Genomic DNA, 21,227 nt, shown 5'->3' with positions numbered 1-21,227 from the left:
TATTATACAATTACACGAGTTACTTACTAGTATTTTAAGAAAATTAAGTTAAACTGACACTTACACCAATAACTTTTTTATCGTCAACTTCGTAATATAACTAAACGTGTGATCTTATAATGGTCAGTTATAAAAACAAATTATAGATCATATTATTTCTATGAGTTTTAATCTCTATTTCCATTTCAATGGCATTTTTTTAAATTCAAAACTCGTGTAAACTAATTTTCTATTTAACATTTAAACCAATAGTTAAATTTCTCAATTAATCTACTACATATAACTATGTTGACACGCATATTTAAATTGTATAATGTTACTAAAAAATGCAGTACAGATAATACAATAAATTTTTAGCACTAGTTAAATTTAAATTGTTTTTAAAAATGTAAAAGATAAAGAAAAGCATGAAAAAATTGTTTTTAACTACAAAGTTTATAAAGTCAACTAAAACTACATGGGAATGTTGCAGTTGACATCTATATTAATTCTAGATAGCTGATTATTTATTTGTCTAAATACAAGTTCATTGTAATTAAATAGTGATTATAGTGAGATTAGATTAAGTAAACCTTGTCTGCTGAGAATAAAATGTAGGTTTGACCACAAGAACAAAGCCTCCATCTGAAGTGAAATATGTTTTAAAATACCCATAAAGTATATATTACGCGTATATCGACTAAGCTTTGTTGTTTAACTTTTCTGTTTAATTATTTTTTATTCACATAGAGAGGAAAGTTCATCATGATTAATGCATGTTTTACTTAATAAGAGAGGTTTTACACGGAACAATATGCAAAATTAATTAGCACGTGCAATGCATGAGGTAAAATTAATGTTTAAACATTACTCTATTTGTATAGACAAAGTTGGTATAGATAGTGTTCAAGACTGGTTGTATAGTTATTTATGTGTTGGTTGTTCATTCGTTTCCTTATTCTTCACTCTAAGTCTCCTTCTCTAATGATTGGTATTCGGTCAGAGTTGAGTAGGTACTTCAATAGTAAATACTTGGTATACATAGTGTATATATTAATGACTGATTAAAAGCGTACATTACATCTCTCTATAGGATTTATTTATCGTATTCTGTATATTTCATGATTTCTCAGAATGTTACCCAAATTTGATAGAATATGCTCATAATTCTCAAAGACTTTTTACAACTATCTTAACTGTTTTAAATGCGTCTTAAACCAGTCGGTTATTAACATCAAATAGCATGATTCGTCCGGTATCAACCAATACAATTACTTTTACTTATATTTAGTTCCAAAAATCTTTCTCCCTTAATATTTAAAAATCATTTTAGAAACTCTTATCTTCCTTGAAATTGATCCATGGACATTTATCCGGTTATGTTATCTTTTCATAAATTTCTAAATTTTTACACAAATATTTATTCATTTAATATTCTATTAACTTTTAAATCAATTGTTTTGTTTTTAATTAAATAATATTACAAATTTTTTTAATGAATAACTAAATTTAATATATCTGGTAAATACCTCTGATAGTTAATCAGATTTTCTTTCCGTAATCCCTTATAACATAAATTAATATCAATCAATGATGGAACTATTTATGAGAGTGAACAGATGCATATTTTAATCATGTATATATCAATACATGGATTCTTAAAATTTATTCAATAATGTATATTTATCTAAATTACTTTGGTTGTTTTCTATATTTCAATATTAGTTATTTAAGGTAAGGGGACTACCCTATATTTAGTGGGATTAACTTGAAGTATTTATTTAGAACATCTTTAATATAAAATCTTTTTTTTGGGATTTTAGATAGAAGATCTTTTATTAAATCAACATTCAATATTTGTCACATAGAGCAAGAGTTTTTATAAAAGAACTCTCAAAATCTTAATAAAAATATCTTTTTATATCTCTGTACCAATCAAAATTAAATTAGTGAGACCAAGATAAATTGACTTAAGATCTTAAAATAAAATCTTCCATTATAGCAAGAATGAGATGAAATCTTATATCTTATATGATACAGTGACACCCAACAAAAAGTATAATCAACTTTAAATATTCAACTTAAACTTATTTTTCCTTTCAAAACATAGCATTATTTAAACTTTTTAATACAAATTAATGAATATTTAATTTTTATAAACCTAGATAAAAAAAAATCACGGTTGCTTTGTTTTTGTGGCTCTCTGCATCTCTTTATATATATAATAGAGACTTTTTAATTTAACGTATACATTTTATATTTCTATTTTATTTTTAATTATATCTTAAAATTATAAAAATATAATTTTATAAAGATATATAGAGATTCTCCTTTTTTTATATATATTTTCTATTTTATTTTTAATTATATTTTAAAATTAAAATAATATATAGGAATACACATTTAATATTTTTATTTTACTCTTAATTATATTTCCAAATTTAAAAAATAAATATATTATTATTTATATATATATATATATAACAATATATAAAGATTATTCTTTCTCAAACAGTTTCGTTCGTTCTTTTAGTGTTTAATTTTGTTTTTTTAATATATCTACTTTTATTATTTTATCTTTTAAATTTTAAAATTATGAGTAGAATCATTTTGTCATTTTTATCAAAAAAATATAAACAGATCCTCACATAGAATCACTTAGAAATAAATTATTTTTTAATTTTTTAAATTAATGTTATAATATTATCAAACTGTTTTGTATGTTTTTATCCATAATTTTTTTCCATTTTACTTTATTAATATATCCTATTTTATTATTTTATTTTTAAAATTTTAAGATTAAAAGAAGAAGTATTTCGATATTTCTGTCTACACTAAAAATATATTATAAAGAATCACTTGAAAATAAAATTATTTTTAATTTTTTAAATTAATGTTACGACACTTTCATTCCATAAAATATTTAATAATTCTATACCATAATTTGTTATTCTTCTTTTTTTTTACTCTCTATCATTGTAATTCTAGATCACCATTCTTTTCTTCATCCATTTTTTTTTCTTTGTCTTTCAAATTCTTTCTCTTTCACTATTATGATTTTTTTTTTCATTACTTCAAAATCAAAGTCTATGTTCCTTCTCATGTTTCAACTTTACAGGTAAATCAAAATAACTTAAAGATGCCTCATCTTTTCTGTTGTCCATTGTTGAATCCTCTGGATTCAATTTAATTTCCTTTCATTTTTGTTCAAAGTCTTAAATTTTTGTTGTTTTTCTTCAATTCTTCTATCTTTCTAATTACATGCATTGTGTTTTTTAATAATATTTTTGTTTTTGTTATCATTATACGATTAATTTAACATGTATTAAATAATATTAAAATTATGTAAAGTCACAAAACTATTATGTATATATGAAATCTCACTAATATTGTCTTTGTAAGATTTGTAACTAAATCTCGATGTATGTTATCAACACCATAATTAAAACAATAGATCTTATCTAAAAGGAAAATAAAGTAGATGGATAGATGTAGTATGACACCATTTATGAGAATAAATGTATACATTTATTTTTAATGAATAATTGAGTTGAAGATGTCGCATAAAGAAATCTCATCTAAAAAGGAGAATAAAGTAGAGAGATAGATGAAGAATGACACCATTTTATGAACATAAAAATATACATTTATTTTTAATGAAAAATTGAGTGAAAGATGTTCCATAAAAGAAGTGACATTTACGTAGAAACATATAACATGTAGCAAACTTATTAAATTTGACTAAAAAATATATAGAGAAAAAATAATTTAATTTATTTCGGCATATACAAAAGAGATATGAAGTCTCACAACATTAATTTACAAAATTTGATACTTACAAATCATACTGCAAAATGGAAGTAGATATTTTGCCTGTTTTTTATTTTTTCTCCATCAAATTAATGTTGTTAAATATAATAAAAAAATAAGATTTTTTTTTGCAGTATATGTTTTAATTCTAAAAATACTAATACTTATAATATCATATTAAGAATTGTGATAGGTTAAATTTTCTTTAATATATAAATTTTTAAAAATATTAACTTAAGAAAAAAAAAGAGAAGTCATTATTATTTACAACATTAACACACGAGAATTACTTGAATTTATTATGATATATAGAATAATCAATTTTGTTATTAAGTTGGTTATTCATATGTTATATAACACGTAGTTAGCATTTGTTTTTTAAATTGCTAGATAAATTACTATTATATTTAACTAGTATTTTATTCATAATGGTATTTCCGCCAATCAGGATTAGTATACATATTTTATATTTCTATTTTATTTTTAATTATATTTTAAAAGTATAAAAAATATACTCTAGGAAATTCTCCTTTTTGTGTATATAGTTTATATTTATATTTTATCTTTAATTATATTTTAAAATTTTAAAAATTATAATAATATATAAAGGGATACATATTTAATTTTCTTATTCTATTCTTCATTATATTTTAAATTTTAAAAAATAAGCATAAATTATTTAAATATTAAAAGTGACTAGTATATATTACTTTAGATTTTTTTATAACTCTCATTATTAATATTACTTTTTTTTCTTAAAATATATAGAAGGCGGAAATATTTATTTTTCACTCATATATATATATATATTCAAATTTTATAAATATCAAGAAAATTGAAGTTAATTAATTAGAAAATAAAAATTGAAGATTCGAATCGAATTTAATTTAAAAATGTCAAGGGATTGAGAAAATATTTTATAGTTTTATTTGTTATTTTTCTTTTCTAAATTTATTCTTAAAATTCAGAAAACATGTATATTTAGTTTATCTTTCTCATTTTCCAAAAATAAAAATATTTAAAATGTGTTTAGTTATACCATTATAAATAGAAGTTCATAAAATCTTTTAAATCTCAATTTATTTCGTAATAATGTCTAACATAATAGTTTTTAAAATAAAAAACACTAATATTTATGCATATCCTTTCCCCTAATCCTTATACACCAACATTGTGCATTAAATATTTATAAAGCACTAAACATTATGTAGTTGATATCTAAAAAAAAGAGAGGCTAATACCTCTTATGTTAAACATTACCACTCTTTCAAACTTTACAAAGAAGTATGTGCTTCAATGTTTATAAACATTGTGTTTCTTTCTTTGTAAAATAAGCACTAAACATAGTATTTCAACCTTTATAAATGATTATTAAAAGATGTTATCAAAGAGTACTTTTGGCCAATAAATTTAATTAATAAAATTATGTTTTATTCAAAGATAAAAGAAGTTACAATATGATAAAGTTGGCCGTAAAAAAAAAAGACAAATCAATCCGTTAGATATCATACATTGACTAGATATTAGAACATTTCATGGTAGATAAGTGGGTGCAAACCTCACCTCATAAACCGATTTTATGAAATTGAATTAAGTTTAAAGTCCACTTTATAACACAAATTATATATTTGTCGTACTCACTTTTGATACTCTTAACAATAATATTTAAATAAATTGTTACAACAACTCGGTTGGCATTATATATCAATAATTTCATATTTTTTTGTTTTATTTTCAATATAATCATAATAAATTTCTAAAAAATTGTTTTTTTTATCTTTTATCATATTAATAACGTTCTATATTATTTTTCATATTTACTCTTTTTTATATAATTAATTAATCTTATACTAATTTAAATATTGAAAAGGTTTTTGAAAATAGACCTTTCTTGACAGGTAGCGTTTAACCCATATGTGCTGACGGTAGATAAAAAATATTGTTGGGAAATTATTTATTTTTAAAAAACAGTATTCCCTAACACATTTTTTAAATGTATATTTTTATCACTAACTAAATATTTTGAAAATTCCAAATCCAAATTCAACCTATGGGCTATTTGGGGGCAAGCCCGATATTAAGGAAAATTAAAAAAAACATATGGTTATTTCTTTCTGCACCCCATTAATATTCGAAAATATAATTTTACCTCTTTTTTATATGACTTCTGAATTATCTTTTCAGAATGTAAAAGTGTATTCTGGGAGACGTTTTTCAGAAATTCTGGAAAATATTGGAAAACATTTCCAGATTAAGATTTTCGAAATATGTATAATACATTTCGAAATGTGTTTCTTGAAATAAATTTTCTATAATGTATTTCAGAAAGAGTTTTCTGATACTAGATTAGATGGGGCATTTTGATTTTCTCATCGATTTGATGGGGTGCAGGGAGAATTTTGTCGGGTGCAGGAAGAAACACAAAAAATGAAATAAACCGTGGGATAGTGGTGACAGCCCGGTTGAAAGGAATTAAAAGGTCCAGTATAGATAGGCAACAATTGGTTTTCGCACCTCCATAACTTCTTCTTATACATTATAATTTTGAAATTTTTATTTTTACCCTTTGTGATTTATACGTGTATCAAGCTTCCATAGCTCTCCATTTTTCTTGCTTCTTCTTCAATGGACCCTTCCTATACCTTATAATTTTAAATTTTTTCATTTTATCCTTTGTGATTTATACGTGTATTAAGCTTCCATAGCTCTATTTTTCCTGCTTCTTCTTCATTTAATCTGGTACTACTTTTGGACATCAAGATTTTGGCAAATGAACTTGTCGAAGATCAAAGATGTTGTAGAAGTTGAAGGTGGGTAGGTCATTTAATAAGCATTTTATATCTGTTTGTGGTTTTCGAACACAGTTGACTATCTGGTTTTGAAGTTTTTTCATATTTTACAACTGAGAAAGTCTTTTTGAATTGTCTAACTAGGGAAGTTTTTTTTTGCATTGTAAGACAAAATAAAAACTATATATAATCTAAAATATAACTTTCAAATAGTTTAGTGTTTTCTTCTTAAAAGTATAATATAAAATACAACTTTCATTTTTGGAATTTAAAAATGAAATTTGTATTTTAGATTGTATTCTAAATCATCGTCCTATAATCTCTTGACAACATAATCAACCTATTTTGTAAGAAATGATGTATTTAACCGTCTCCGTGTAAATCCATCATCACAAATAGGTGTATACAAGAGCATTCACTACATTAACACCATCAACTTAATCGACTAAAACACTATCTCTCTTATGAATGAGGTTGTAGGTCTTTGTATATTACCAACTTAAGAGACATCACCTCTTGTCTTAGTCATTATTTATCCAAATTAAATCATATAATATTATAGAGTGCAACTATAAACCATATATCATATATTATGGATTGCACAAATAAGTATTTTTCATAAATGAAATATATTTTAGATTGTATGTAATCCATACTGCACTTCCAAATCTAGAATTGCATAATTGGAAATATATTTCTATACATGAAATATATATTATGGATTGTGCAATTCGAAATGCATTTCAAAATCTAGAATTATATTCTAGATTACATAATTGGAAATATACTTTTATGCATGAAATATACATTATCCATTGTTAGGGATGACAAAGTGCGTTAACCCGCCCCGTAAGTGAATGCGGGCTAGATTTTCCGTCCCGCTCCGCATAAGGGCTGGCCCACGGGTTAGCCCGCATTTTTATTTTAAGAAATTGAATGTTTTTTTTTTTTTTTACTTTTTCTCTTGAAAAATTGTCACAAAAAACAAAGGCATTATGATTAATACAACAACAAACATTAATTGAATGTTACATATCCAATTATCAACCTTCCAATATTCTTAACTTACCCACTACCTAACATATCCACTATTATTTATTCCAAATTATATGAAAAATATTATCCAACATCCTCTATTTTCATCCCCAAAACTGGACCAAAAAGGAGTCTCAAGGAAATTATAACTCCAATGCCCCTTTTAATTTTTCTACCCCAAAATGAAAAATGAAGAAAAACAGAACATTTATTCCAGTGTTGCAAAAGTCATTTTTTTTTGTTTGTTGGCTTGCGGACCAGCCCGCCCCATCCCTGGCTCGCGCGAGTCACGGATTATGCGGAACAGACTAATGCGGATTAGCGGGTTGAAAAGGTGGGTTCACCTCGCATTTTTTACCAGTGGACTGCGGGTCAACTCGCACTACCCGCCCCACTTTACCATACATTATGCAATCCAAAAATACATTTTCAAATCCAAGTATATTATAGATTTCACAATCTTAAATGTATATTTTATGTTAAATATACTTATGACAAAATCTATAATGACTTCGTAGATTTTACAATTCAAAAAATTTACAAATTAAGCAATCAAGAAAATCCACACAGAACAACAAAACAAAACAGAAAAACCTGATTTTTCAATTCCACATAATGATTCTCAACAGCATTGGAGTGACGATGCTAGTAACAGTGGGGTAACATTGACAATGAGGTGATGACAACAGTAGAGTGATAAGGAGGCTAAGGTGGAGAGAAGCCATGAAGCAAAGAGAGATATGGTGTATGGAAAGGAATACAAAAAAAAATTAGGTTAGTTTGACCTATTAAATAAAGGACATCATAGACTTTTACACATCTTATCTTATGGAGGTATTGAAAGAAATTATACAGATAAAATAAAACAATTATATAGACAAGACTAAGTATTAGAGAGAGAAAAAAAAAAAGAAACAAGAGGAATGAACTCAGTGAGATATATAAGTTATTTGGTCAATATTTTGGAAGAATAATCAATATAATACTTTAAACTATAAAAAATAAATTTTCTCTTAACCATAAAGTACTTTTAAATTCAAAAAGAGAAATTAAACTGCGATAATATAAAATAAGTTTAGTCTGTCATTCAATTCCAAATCACTATTTGTAATAAACATCAGTTTTCACAATACTTAAGGTAAAAACCATTTCAACAATGATTTATAATTGATTAAGACCATTTTCTTACCTTTAATATATATATGATTTTAAATATTAATACTATAGTTGTAGGTGAAGTTATTTTAATTTATTTTTAGTAATGAGGAGCATGCCCTACCTTCCAAATCTTGACCGTGTAACTTGGCGTTTCACTTCATTTACTTTTGGAATCATTCATTGCTCTCTTCTCTCCAGATTTCATTGCTTCACCTAAAATATTTATTGTCAATTTCAGGTAACAAAATCTATTGTTTCTTCATTTATTAAATACAACACAATACCAACATGCCTTTTTCTTCAACTTTTTTTTTTAATTTTTTTTATGTGCTTTTATAATCCTAATCTATGATTAATGTCTTAATACATATATAAAAAAGGAAATTTTACTTTATTACACACGAAACACACATCATGCTAATAACAGAATTTGTGTTAATGATATCATGTCAGACTTCGTGTCTGCAGACAAAAGGGTTGCACGTGAAGTTTTGAATTTTATATATAAAATCAAATAATATAAAAAATATTAAAATAATAATATTAAGAATTATATACTTCATTCAGAAGCCTCTGTGTTTTGTTGTTACATTATTACATGAATCTATTTTAAATTTTCTGTTGATGAAGCACCAAAGATCTCCATTTTATTACTTAAAATTGAAATTGAAATGTATTTATGATACAAATGAGTCCAAGAAGGTTAAAACTAGAAGAAACTCCAAAGAGCAGACAAAAGTACTTGTTTGAGATTCAGAGCACATCACATTCTGGCAACCTAAAACGAACTGACACTGCCAAATGGGCCTCTTGAATGAACCACTCTTCACAGATTCCCTCAATTAATGCATTAAACAATTCAAAAAAACAAGATTATACAGCTAAATGCAACAACATTAATCAGTAATCAGTAATCAGTGTGAAGATATTATATATTTCACATCAAATCAAGTTCTGTACTCTCTTTTCATATCCAATATCCACCACAAGCTAAAGCTAATGTAACTCATTAAACTAACAACTCAACGAGTCTTTTTATAGTCAATAAAATCAACTATGTATCAGACCCAACCAAAATACATAAAACTCAGAAAATATATATATTCATGGCATGTACAACTTGTTGCCACACTTGCATCTCCATGCCTCCGGGTAGTACTCGGCGGTCACCGGCGTTCCCGGCGGCACAGGCACATGAACCGGTTTGCATGGTGTACATTTGCCACACTTCGAGGTGCACCGCGGCGGCGATGACCCAGGCCCACCTAGAAGCCTTCTGGGCCAGCCCATCGATAAGACATCTCTTTTACCTCCTGACACCACTTTATTTTCCTGCCCAACATGCATAATAATTAAGTAATTAACCAATTCTCAATAATTATAGTAATTGTCGCCTTTCTTTTCATTCAACAAAAGCAATGCGAATTAATAAGTAAAACTGATTAAAAAAATTGCAAACATTAATTTGAATTAGAAAGAATAATGTGAAGATTTGTTTTGGGAAATTGAAAATATTTTGGAAGAGTGAAATATAATTAAAAATGATAGTTATGTATTAATTTGTGGTTGTGATAATATGGGGCCACATCCAAGTGAGGAAAATATGTACAAGAGAGGCTGACATGCACCATCATGACCATGATTCGGCTATAATACAACTGTGGTTGCGTTTTTGCGGTGAAAGCGCTGAGCATTGTACACTGTACGCGCACGTTACCCGGACTCACGTATGTGGCTAAGAGTAAACAAACACTACACCTAATTTCCCTGCCTCGCTCTAATGTGCGCGGGTGGTGTTGCGCCCAACATTATTCAATAATATATGGGTCAGAACAGGAGTATTCAGCAACAGCCGCAAAAACATTTCCTGCGTTTCACCGCTTGATGAAGCAGATTGCACAGTGACTATATCTAAACGTGCGTTTTCCAAGAGCCGTTGGATTTTCATCGAACGGTCGCGATGGACGAGAGGTGAATCGGTTGAGCGCAGGGGATTTTATCCGGCGCAACGACGACGGAAGCAGTGGGGAGGCAGATGGTACCACCACCACGTGTGTTTCGTAATCACGGTGGAGTCCATGCATCTGACGGCTCACATTGGAGTGGGTCCCACGAAACCCCTGCACCTATTTTGGCGCATTTTAGCTACTATCAGTTTTTTCCAGCAGTGTCTCTCTGTAATTTTGGAGACTGTCACCATCGAAACCTTGTTCAAGTTAGTTGCAGATCACACTCTCCCACATCCGCAACCACAACCATCTCCTCACTCCAAAAATCACATCCCTTTTCAATTATCACTAAATTAATTGCAGATTCTTGTCCACAATTTTCTCTTTCCATCTCCAAATACTCTCTAATGCAGTTTCTTTTACACAAACTAAAAAATGTCACTTATAATGAATGCATTACTCTTTTTAACTACAGATAAAATAGTAATAATCAGATTAAGATTCTGAGAACAAATGACCTAGGAAAAGGTTAATTAATTAATTGATTAGATGATGGGGGTGATGTTAATGAGATGATACATATGCAACAAGAGAAGGTAAGTTAAAGTATGTGTATAGAGAAAGAATGTATAGGACCAGTCTATACCTGAAAATCTGTATGAGCTTTGGTGAAGGTGGGACACTTAGTATCTGCAGTGGAGAAAGGACGAATTGGAAGAAGATGTTATAAATTTATGATGACACACGGGGTTAGATAGAATTAGAGAGGTGAAAAATTTATAGTGGAAATGTCAGAGTAATTAATAAGTGTGGAAGAATTGCATACCTAAACATGGAATGGTGGAGGCAGTGGTAATTCTACTGCTGAAGATCAGTGTGCAAATTGAGAGCAGGAAAAAGAAGGAGACACTAGAGAGATGGGTTGTGTTCACAAGGGAAGCGGTTTTTCTCTTCCTCTCCATCAACAAGAACAAAATTCCTTCACTACAACACCAACACTCGGATGGTTGCAGATATATGACACAGACAAGCTATCTCACGCTCACACTCTCACTCTCACTCTCACTCACACTCACTCTGTGACCCTACCAAGAGTAGTGTTTGAAGCTACGAGCAAATAGTAGGGTTTGCAACCCAAGGCTTGCACGTTCCATGCAAATAAGAGCTAAACAAATACCTAACACTTAGCCCATTTGTCTCAAATGGACAAAGTCACAATCTTTTGTGCTTTTCAACTCTCTCACACCACTTTTATTTTGTCTCAGTGAGAGCAGTGTGAAATAAAGGTGCAGGGAGGTAGAGAGAGTGGAAAAATTGGAAGGAGTGTGGTAGTCGTACGGCTTATCTGATGAGGTGTGTGTTGTGGCAGAGAGGTGTATGTGTGTGTATGAGTGAGTGTGTGTGAGTGTGTGCACAGTACTTATTAGAGAGGTTAAAAAGAAAGGAGGAAAAACAAAGGTGAATCTATGCAGATCATCACTTCCTAAGCTTTACCATGTTTAGGTCTCGGATTCTCTTGCAGGCTTTCTCCACTGTCTTTCAACGATTCCCAAACCCAGAAAAGCTAAAGCAACACCAACTCTTCACTCTGATATATGCCTCCTGCTCTCACCCTCCCTCTGTTTTCCTCTGCCTTTTTCTCCTTCTGTATATAGTTTTTCTCCTCTAAACAGAAACTTGGCCAACCCTCTTCAATTTTAACCAGCTTCGGTTTTTAACTGCTCTTTTCTACCGTCATTTCATTAACACTTCTCCTTTTTTCACATGTAATGTCAAGATGCCATAAATAATTGGGGCTGCACTTTGGTATTTGGATACATGATAACCACTAATCCCTTTCTTAAAAGGACACAGATTATCTCTAACCATGCTGTCTTTATTTTCTATTCTCTAGTACTGACCAAGCATTTTGCATGGTTCTCTGATTTCTGAGACATTATTAAATGGTTTTAGACTATTATGATTATGCATTAAAATAAGATTATGAATAAAACAGATTCTTTATTATCATTGAATGAGAGGCATATAATTGTGGGAGGGACTTGGAGAAAAAGTTTTAGTTAGGACTTAAATAATTGGTTGAAAGGGTGAAGAATTTTATATTTAAACTGCAGCAAGCTTCAATTTTCAACCCCCGTTGAGATATGGAAAGGTTTTGGAATATCTTGGTACTTGCATTAAAGATTCATTATGTACTTAATAATTCACATAAATACAATATTTTGGTTCACCATGGTTCCACTTGGACTTTTTGGGAATGGAAAAAAGTACAAGATGTTGAAAATGTCCTGCATATCTGGTTGTATTAATATGCTCTAGCAGCTAGGTACCTTAGAGTGTGGGCCAGTTCTCACACGGAGGAACCACCCATGTATTTACAAGAGTAGCCTCTGGTGATGCACGTGTGAGCATGATGGGTTGTTGTTAGGAAGTGTGACCTGAGGAACACTGAAGCCATAGTTAAAGAAAAAGGGATGTGATGGGCTTTGGTCAAAAGGACTGTGTTAAAAAGTCCATCAATTTGCTGAGATTCCAAAAGCAAAAGGGTGTAGACAAATATTGTGTAAGAAAATGGTGTATTCTTTGACAGGGAATAGCTAGATAGATACATCTATGTATTCTCTTCTACATGGCCTTGTTCACTCCACATTAATGCAAATCAAACTTCCATTGCTGCAATAGCCTCTTCAATTTCGACTGCATAGTACCAATTATTGGACTCATGTTTTCAAACTTTCTTTTTACAAGTTTCAACCGGATTTCATGGGATGTCCATTTTGGATTGGATTTCCTACACTGTATAAATCTTATCCTTCTTCATTTGTCATTTCCTTTTATTTTACTCCCCCAATTTCCTCACTCTTTTTCACTCATCATTTTCTTAACCTTTCACAGTTTCGATTATTCTAGTTTCACTGCTAAATTTATGGCAACTAGGGTAGATAAAGAGACAAACTTGAAATTTGAAAATTAAGAGTGTGTCCACAACTTCAATAAAGAGCCATAATATTGTGATTAGTGTTTGTACGAATCAGAACTTGTAGACGCCTCACAGTGGTCCATGTTTCAAAACCTGCACTGCTTGAAATTGGGTAAAATGTGAAATTACATATAACCCTAAACCCTTTTCTTTTTAAACTGCTAAACTTTGCTTGACTGGTGCATGTGCATAAGAAATATGTTTTATGAAATTATGGAAAGTATTTCATACATTGATTCATTAAATACTAATTTGTACGAGTCACTACAAGAAAATTATTAAATAAAAACTAATTTTAAATAAAAACCAATTTTTAAAAACTAAAATAATTAGTTGTAACAGTAACTAAATTAGAAACTATTTTAGAAATAAAAAAAAATGGTTTCTAAATTAGTTTTTATTATTGTTAACTAGTTTTTAATTGTTATCTAATTAGCTATTAAGGTTTTAACTACCAATTATTTAGTTTTTAAATTTGGTAGCAAAAGTCTTGTTTGTTAATTAGATACCAATTTAGAAACCATTTAACAATAATATAAACTAATTTAGAAGCCAAAAATTTATTTAGTTCTTAAAATGGTCTCTAATTTAATCATTATAGCAACTAATTATTTTTTTTTTTAAATTAATTTTTATTTTATGATTTTTTGTAGTGAGTATAATAAAAAGTAAATGACGATTTTTTACTTAGATTTCTATTCAACCGTGGGAGAAGAACACCACCTCCTAATTGTAAAGAAAAGATTAAAAGGATATAAGTTAAAGATATATAATCAATTTAATAAATAGAAGATAATTGTATTGGTTATAAAAATGTAAAATACCATCATTTGAAATTTTTAGTTCTAAAAATATTTTAAAAAATTCATTTATAGAAGATTGTCTTAATGATAGAAATTAATAAATGTAAAATTCACTTTTAATTAAATTTGATTTAATATGAAAGTGAACATGTAGATACAAAGAAAACACACAATAATAACGACATGAAAAATGAATTCACATATTAGAGTTTTCTACTCTTAAAAAAATGAGAATGCAATTTTTGGATTATCACTTTATAATATCTAAAATGAAAAGTATATAATTACTTATTTTATTTAGTTAAATTATTTAATTGAGCTTAAATAATAAAAGATAAATAACCCTAAGTCATACATTATATAAATAGAGGTTAAATATTCTTTCAATTAAAAAAAACTCTAAAAAAAACACGTGAAGAGTCCAGATATGTTGCGTCAGCATTCAAAGGTAAGAGGGAATTATAAGGAATGTCTTCTTGTAGGGATACTTGTAAAAATTATAGGTAGAGAAAAAACACTTCATTAGGAATATATCATATGTGCTTTAAGGCAGTACCCAAAACAACTGTTCATACATGAATTAATTTTGATTTGATTATTAATTTATTTCGTAAATTGTGCGTGTTTGGATTTTGAGGTTGTAATTAATAAATTTGGATATTTGGATTCAATTTTTTTTGTGAAGTGTAATATTCAAGATATTGGATCCACTTATAATTTGAGAGTCAATCTTTGATAAACTAATTAATTTTTTTATCCATTGAATGACTCATAGTGATGGGATGATTTGTTTAATTAAAAGTGTGTTTGTTAGCTAGGTAATTGATGCATTAATATAGAACCTTTTGGTTGAGATATAAGATTATCTAACATTTTTACAGCATTACATGTATCTTTACATCAATTAATAATTGGTTGTGTAAAATAATTATTTATGTAAATTGATGTCTTTGAAAATATTGGAAGCAATTATAATTTTGAATTTTAAATTTATTATTAAGATACATAGATTAAATTAAATTTGTCATTATAATTTTAATACACGTTAAAAAAGTTATTTAGTTATCAATTTTAACAATCGAAATAAGTTATTGCTAGTTGTGACTGAAATATTGATTAATTGATATTTGTCAAAAGTTTATTCTACATCGATTGTGACGAGAATTGATACGACTGTACACTATAATAGTTTATTCTACACCGGTTGAGAAAATGTTACAAATTTGTTATATTTATTTAAGAGTTTGTTATTTTTTTATGATACTGATTGTTAGTTTGATTATGAATGTTGATTATTTATTTTAAAAGGATATATTGACGCTAATGATTAAAAATGATTAAATGTAAAATAAATATAAAAAAAATACTAATAATATGAAAACTAAATAGAATTGGTCAAACTGTTAAGTCAAATGACTGCGGTTGATAAAGTTTAACCTTAAAGAAATATAAATATATATATATATATACATATATATTATGTTAAATTTCTAAAAATATTTAAAAAATTATTATAACTTAGACATAGTAGTTGGTTACTATGATTCAATACCCAAAAACTTAAATCTCCCTTTAAAACTAAAATTAATTATTTTATAAGCATGATGAATTTTAGTATAAGATAGGATAGAGTAATAGCACTAGAACCAAAATATAACTTTTATCTTGAATGTGGAAAGTGGACTTGAGTTTTCATTACGACATATATTTTTCCTTTTATAAATAACATGGTAGAACTATCTTATGAACATGTTGCTATAAGTGTGCTTCTTGCAAGTTCCATATATAAGGTAAAGTGCAAATTAATTTTGATCATTGGCTACATATTTTTCTTAAAGGACATAACTATATCACTACATTGAAAATTTCTATAAAACGCAAGATCATAATCAGGGTTTTCCTCTCACACCAATGTCCTAATTAACTTAATTGTGATTTAGGTTCTTTGTGTTGTGAAAACAGTAATTCAAATAGTTGTGGTCTACATAGTTTGTGGCTATATGCACGCATTCGTGCATGATGATAATGACAATTGCATAAACATGTGTGCAATTATTAGAAACAACCATCGTGGATCAAGATAACGATCGATAAGTAGTTGTTATAGTGGATGTTGATTTCGATATGATATTACGACTGATTGTAGTTGTGTTGACCAAAATTTATAACCATACAAAAGTTTTGGTTCAGAATGGCTCCTTCTTTATCCCGTTATATATAAATCAAATTATTATTCTTTCCTTAGACATAGTAGATCAAGATGCAAACGGTGGGTGGAGAATTTCTTCAAAATTTTGTGTAATGTATTATGTGATGTTGTTAATATAATTTCACATTGTTCAGGAGTTAAAGTCAGTGATAATTTATATATTTCTTTATTGAGATACCTTTTAAGGATAAAATTGTGACGGAACATTAACCTCTAAAACAAATAATATATCGAATTAATAGATTTTTTTTTTATTTTGTATAGGGGTTGACGTATATCTGAAATACTCCTATTTATTATTTTTACTCTTAACCGATAGAAACAAAACAAGACAAACTAATTAATTATTAACCCATAAAAAGTTGTATTTTGTTCTTACAAAGTCGGGTTCCTCTTAGAGTGACTCCTTCCGTCTTCGTTTTCGTCTTCTCGTACTCTCGCCTTCTAGGTTTAGTGATTTCCGATATGTACTTCCCTTCTTCGGGGTGGGGTACTTGCGAAGATGATCTGACGCTCAAGTTAGTCTGAATATAACATGCAAATGAATTAAGAGTAAAAAGATTCTCTTTAACGCTGAGTCACCTATGGTATTTATAAATTTGGGTGAGCCTAAGCTATTATGGGTCTGCTCTTGGATTCAGACGATGATCCAATTGTGCCTTAATCATATAATTAAATTTAAAGTGAGCAGTTAGAAGCATTTACCTAATGTTAAAAAAAAGTAGCATGAAAGCATAGCAATAGAATGAAAGAATACGTAGAGAAAAGACAATATATACATAGTCGAGGTTGTATGTTGTTGATTGAATGAGGCATGTGTAAAGATGAATGAAACGTGAGAGTGATATGGTTTGTGAGTTAGTTGTTTGGGTGGTGTTGTTGTGTGATGTTTGGAAGAAGGTGCATAATGCAATGCACATGAATGAATGTTAATTTCTCTCTCAAGTCATTTGTGAGCCGTTGATAGAAGATATGATTGTCTCAGCAGTTTCCATCAAATTCTAAATTCTTTTGAAACTGAAAATTGATGCTTGTCCCACCACACCTACACCTTTCATACTGATATGGGAACACTCAAGCTCAAATCTGCATCTCTCAATTATTCAACTTTTCATAAAGCTGACACTTCCTCTCTTCTTTCTTTGATTTTGACATAAGAATCATTTTCTCTCTCTATCATGTGTCGCCATTTTCCTTAACTCTTTTCATCCCTCTAAATTTTATTTAATATAATCTTCTTTTCTATATACCTAGATTCACTTAAATCAAATTTTATTAATCATTTTTATCTTTAGAACGTCCTCTAGAAGATATGTGACATTTCGTATATAAGATGAAAAGTTTTAATAGGCTTTTGTTTGGAAGAGGATGAGAATAGAAAAGTAGGAAAAAGTAAGTGAATTTTTTTGTTATTTAAATATATGTAAAGTGAGTTGAAAGCGACTAGATTCAAGTAGAAAGATGGTAGATGAAATTATTAATGTGATTTTTTTAAAAAAAAAGAAAATTATATTATTTATTTATATATCTTTGATTTAAAATTATTGAAGAATTAAATTTAAATAAAGATAAATGTTGAGATATGAATGTGAATACTAATAAAAAAATTTACAACTAATATTATGATTTTAATGATACAATTTATTGTTAATTGATTTATGAAGATTTCATATGGACCAAAATTTGATATCAATGTATGACTTTCAACATTCCCATACACGTTGATATAAGGGACACAAAGGTCATTGTCTCAAATAGAGTACCATTTTACCTTAAAAATCTCTAAGAGATGTGGAGGGGCCAACTTTCACTCCCCTTCCACTTTCCATCATCATAAATGAGCCCAAAATCACCCTTCCAATATAAAGAATACCCTACCTTTCTCATCCCACAAATCCACACAAAGAATAAATATACTCTTCTAAACAAAACATTAGTATTTATTAAAAAATTGTTTAAATAATATTTCAACTCAACTAGAAGTATTATCTTTATGTCTTTCTCATTAGTTTAGACCAAAAAAAAATTTATAAACTATTAACATTTTATCAAGTTGAATTTTATCATGAATATTAAGAGGTGTACTTAACTCAATCTCATAAAACCAGTTTATAAGGTGAGAATTGTATTCACTTATATACAACTAAATGTCTTAATCTCTAGTCGATGTGAATCTCTAACACACCTCCTCACACCGAGACTACCAACTTGTGCGTGAAACTATATATTATGGGGATAACGGATGACTTGATAAGCTCAACAAACACTCATTAGAATATAGTCTAAATGGTTCTGATACCATAATAGTTTTATATATCTTATTTAGAGAGAATGGAGAAAAGAAAATAATATATTTTTATTAAGAATGGTTACTCATCTACATTATTGACTGTTATATTTATGTAACACATAAAAGATAAAAGATAAAAATAAGAGTTATATCGGATAGTTATAACCTATGTAGCACAAACACTGATATGGACACTGATATGACACGGATACGGACACGGAGATACGTAAAATCTCTAAAATGTAGGACACGGGGACATAGATCTATATATTATTAATTATGAATTATATAAATTGACAATAAAGATTTATGTACACAAGTATGTTCCAGATTATTTTTTGGAGCGAAAAGATTTTTTTCATTACTGTTTCACAAGGATTTGTTTCTTATTTTTATAATCATAATAACAATTTATACAATAAAGTTTGAATTTTAAAAAAATTAATGTATTTTTCCTTTTTAAAATTGTGTTAGAACTGTATTAAAATTGTCAAAAATCTAACAAATACTTTTTGAATTGTACACTTCACGAATATGTGTCCTACAAGTGTCATACGAGTGTCGGTATCCGATACGAGTATCAGACACCGACACGTCATTTAAGAGAAGTGTTTGAGCTTCATAGATTATAACTGATAAAATAATTATAAATAATAAAATAATTATAATTGAAAAATAATTAAAACTGAAAATGTAGAATATTATTGATATTTATCCTTTAATAAATTTATTAATATTTCAATTGAAGTATGTTATTTGTCAGTTCATCTTGATCCTCTGTTTACATTCTATTTATTCTTTGTGCAGTTTATTTTTTTTTATAATTATTTGTTAGTGTGGTGTGTGGTAGACCGTCTTTGTTTAAAGAGGTATTCCACGACCCTACAAATTAAGGGAACCCGAAACAAGTCTTACCAAAAAAAAGTTATACTAGCTAGTCAATTTTCCTATAGTGTTTCGTTGCACATGTGCATAATGCTACACTCACTGTCCCCACTTAAGAAATAAGTCATAGAATGGTTATAGTCTATATTTATATACTAAAAAACTGAAGACTGCACAATCGTTATTTGGTAACAGAAAAAAATATTATAAATTATTTATATGATCACTTCAAAAGTTTATGCCTATTTTTTAAGAAATATTTACCATTCAAATATAATCTAGCAGTATTAGCATCTATTTCTATGGGTTCTATGATTTAACAACAAAATTACTAATCAATTAAGCTTTTGAGAAAAGAAACATTAATCAAAAATATCAATTGATATTTTTTTTTCTATATTTATTTAATTAAAAACAAGGGTTATAATGTGGATTTATTAATTTACATGAATTAATTTATTATATTTTATTCAAGCTAATGTGCCATTTAATATAATTAGGTAGTTATTTATTATAAATAAATTAAAGAAATTATTTTAGTAGCCATTGCTGTTTTTTCATAAGCCATTTTTTTTAAAAGTAGGTGAGAGCTTAAAATGCTGACCTGGAAAAAAAATTACTTACGTAATAAAACAAAATCAACAGAAATAAAATGCCCCCATGGCAGATCCTAACTCTGTATTTTGTTAAAAATTGACACATATTTTTTTTATTTTCACAAAAGATATTTCAAAATGTAAAAAATATATTATAAAATAAATAAATATAAAGTGATGCAATTTTTGTATAGAATACGGAAAGGAATGTATGTACAATCACGACGTACAATTCCTCAACTATGTGATATCAGTGGTCAATTGTGCTCCATCAGCTGCAAAACATTCCAATAATACAACGTTACAAAAACATATTTTATTAAATCTTATTTTTTTTGTTTAGATAAGAGAATGGAAAGTGACAATTGAAAAGATAAAAAAATATTTGGCTATTTGAATTTTAAAAAAATGAATGAAGAGTTTATAAATAATTTAATTAATGTGATAAAATAACTTTTTTAGTTCATATATTTAGAAAATAACCAAAAGTATTATCATATTAAAACTTATTTGATTAAAATCATTATAAAATGTTAGAAGAAAAAAAAATTATAGTGCAGAAGAACAGATTAAAATAATTTATCTTCAAAACCATTGATTATTATTTGGTGAATATCCTAATAAAATGTCGGCGAACTAAAAATAAAATTATAATTGAAAAAATATATTGATTGAACTTTTTTAAAACTGTATATTGGGATAAAAGAAAAGATTAAAGTATCAATAATTGAGGAAAAAAATCAT

At 27.8% G+C, this 21,227-nt stretch overlaps 1 protein-coding gene across 1 annotated transcript; it reads right to left on the bottom strand.

Moving 5' to 3' along the window:
- Positions 1-9,675: 9,675 nt before the first annotated feature.
- Positions 9,676-12,572, bottom strand: LOC137826456 (EPIDERMAL PATTERNING FACTOR-like protein 5). The gene is made up of 3 exons (XM_068632425.1): positions 11,547-12,572; positions 11,367-11,410; positions 9,676-10,103 (listed from the first exon to the last, which is right to left on the bottom strand). Exons 1-3 carry the CDS (start codon positions 11,680-11,682, stop codon positions 9,876-9,878), a joined length of 408 nt encoding a protein of 135 aa, XP_068488526.1. The 5' UTR covers positions 11,683-12,572; the 3' UTR covers positions 9,676-9,875.
- Between the last annotated feature and the right edge of the window lie 8,655 nt (positions 12,573-21,227).

Source organism: Phaseolus vulgaris, chromosome 8 (assembly GCF_000499845.2).
Source record: "Phaseolus vulgaris cultivar G19833 chromosome 8, P. vulgaris v2.0, whole genome shotgun sequence".
NCBI classification, from domain to species: domain Eukaryota; kingdom Viridiplantae; phylum Streptophyta; class Magnoliopsida; order Fabales; family Fabaceae; genus Phaseolus; species Phaseolus vulgaris.
This window is presented reverse-complemented; position numbering and strand designations above follow the sequence as displayed.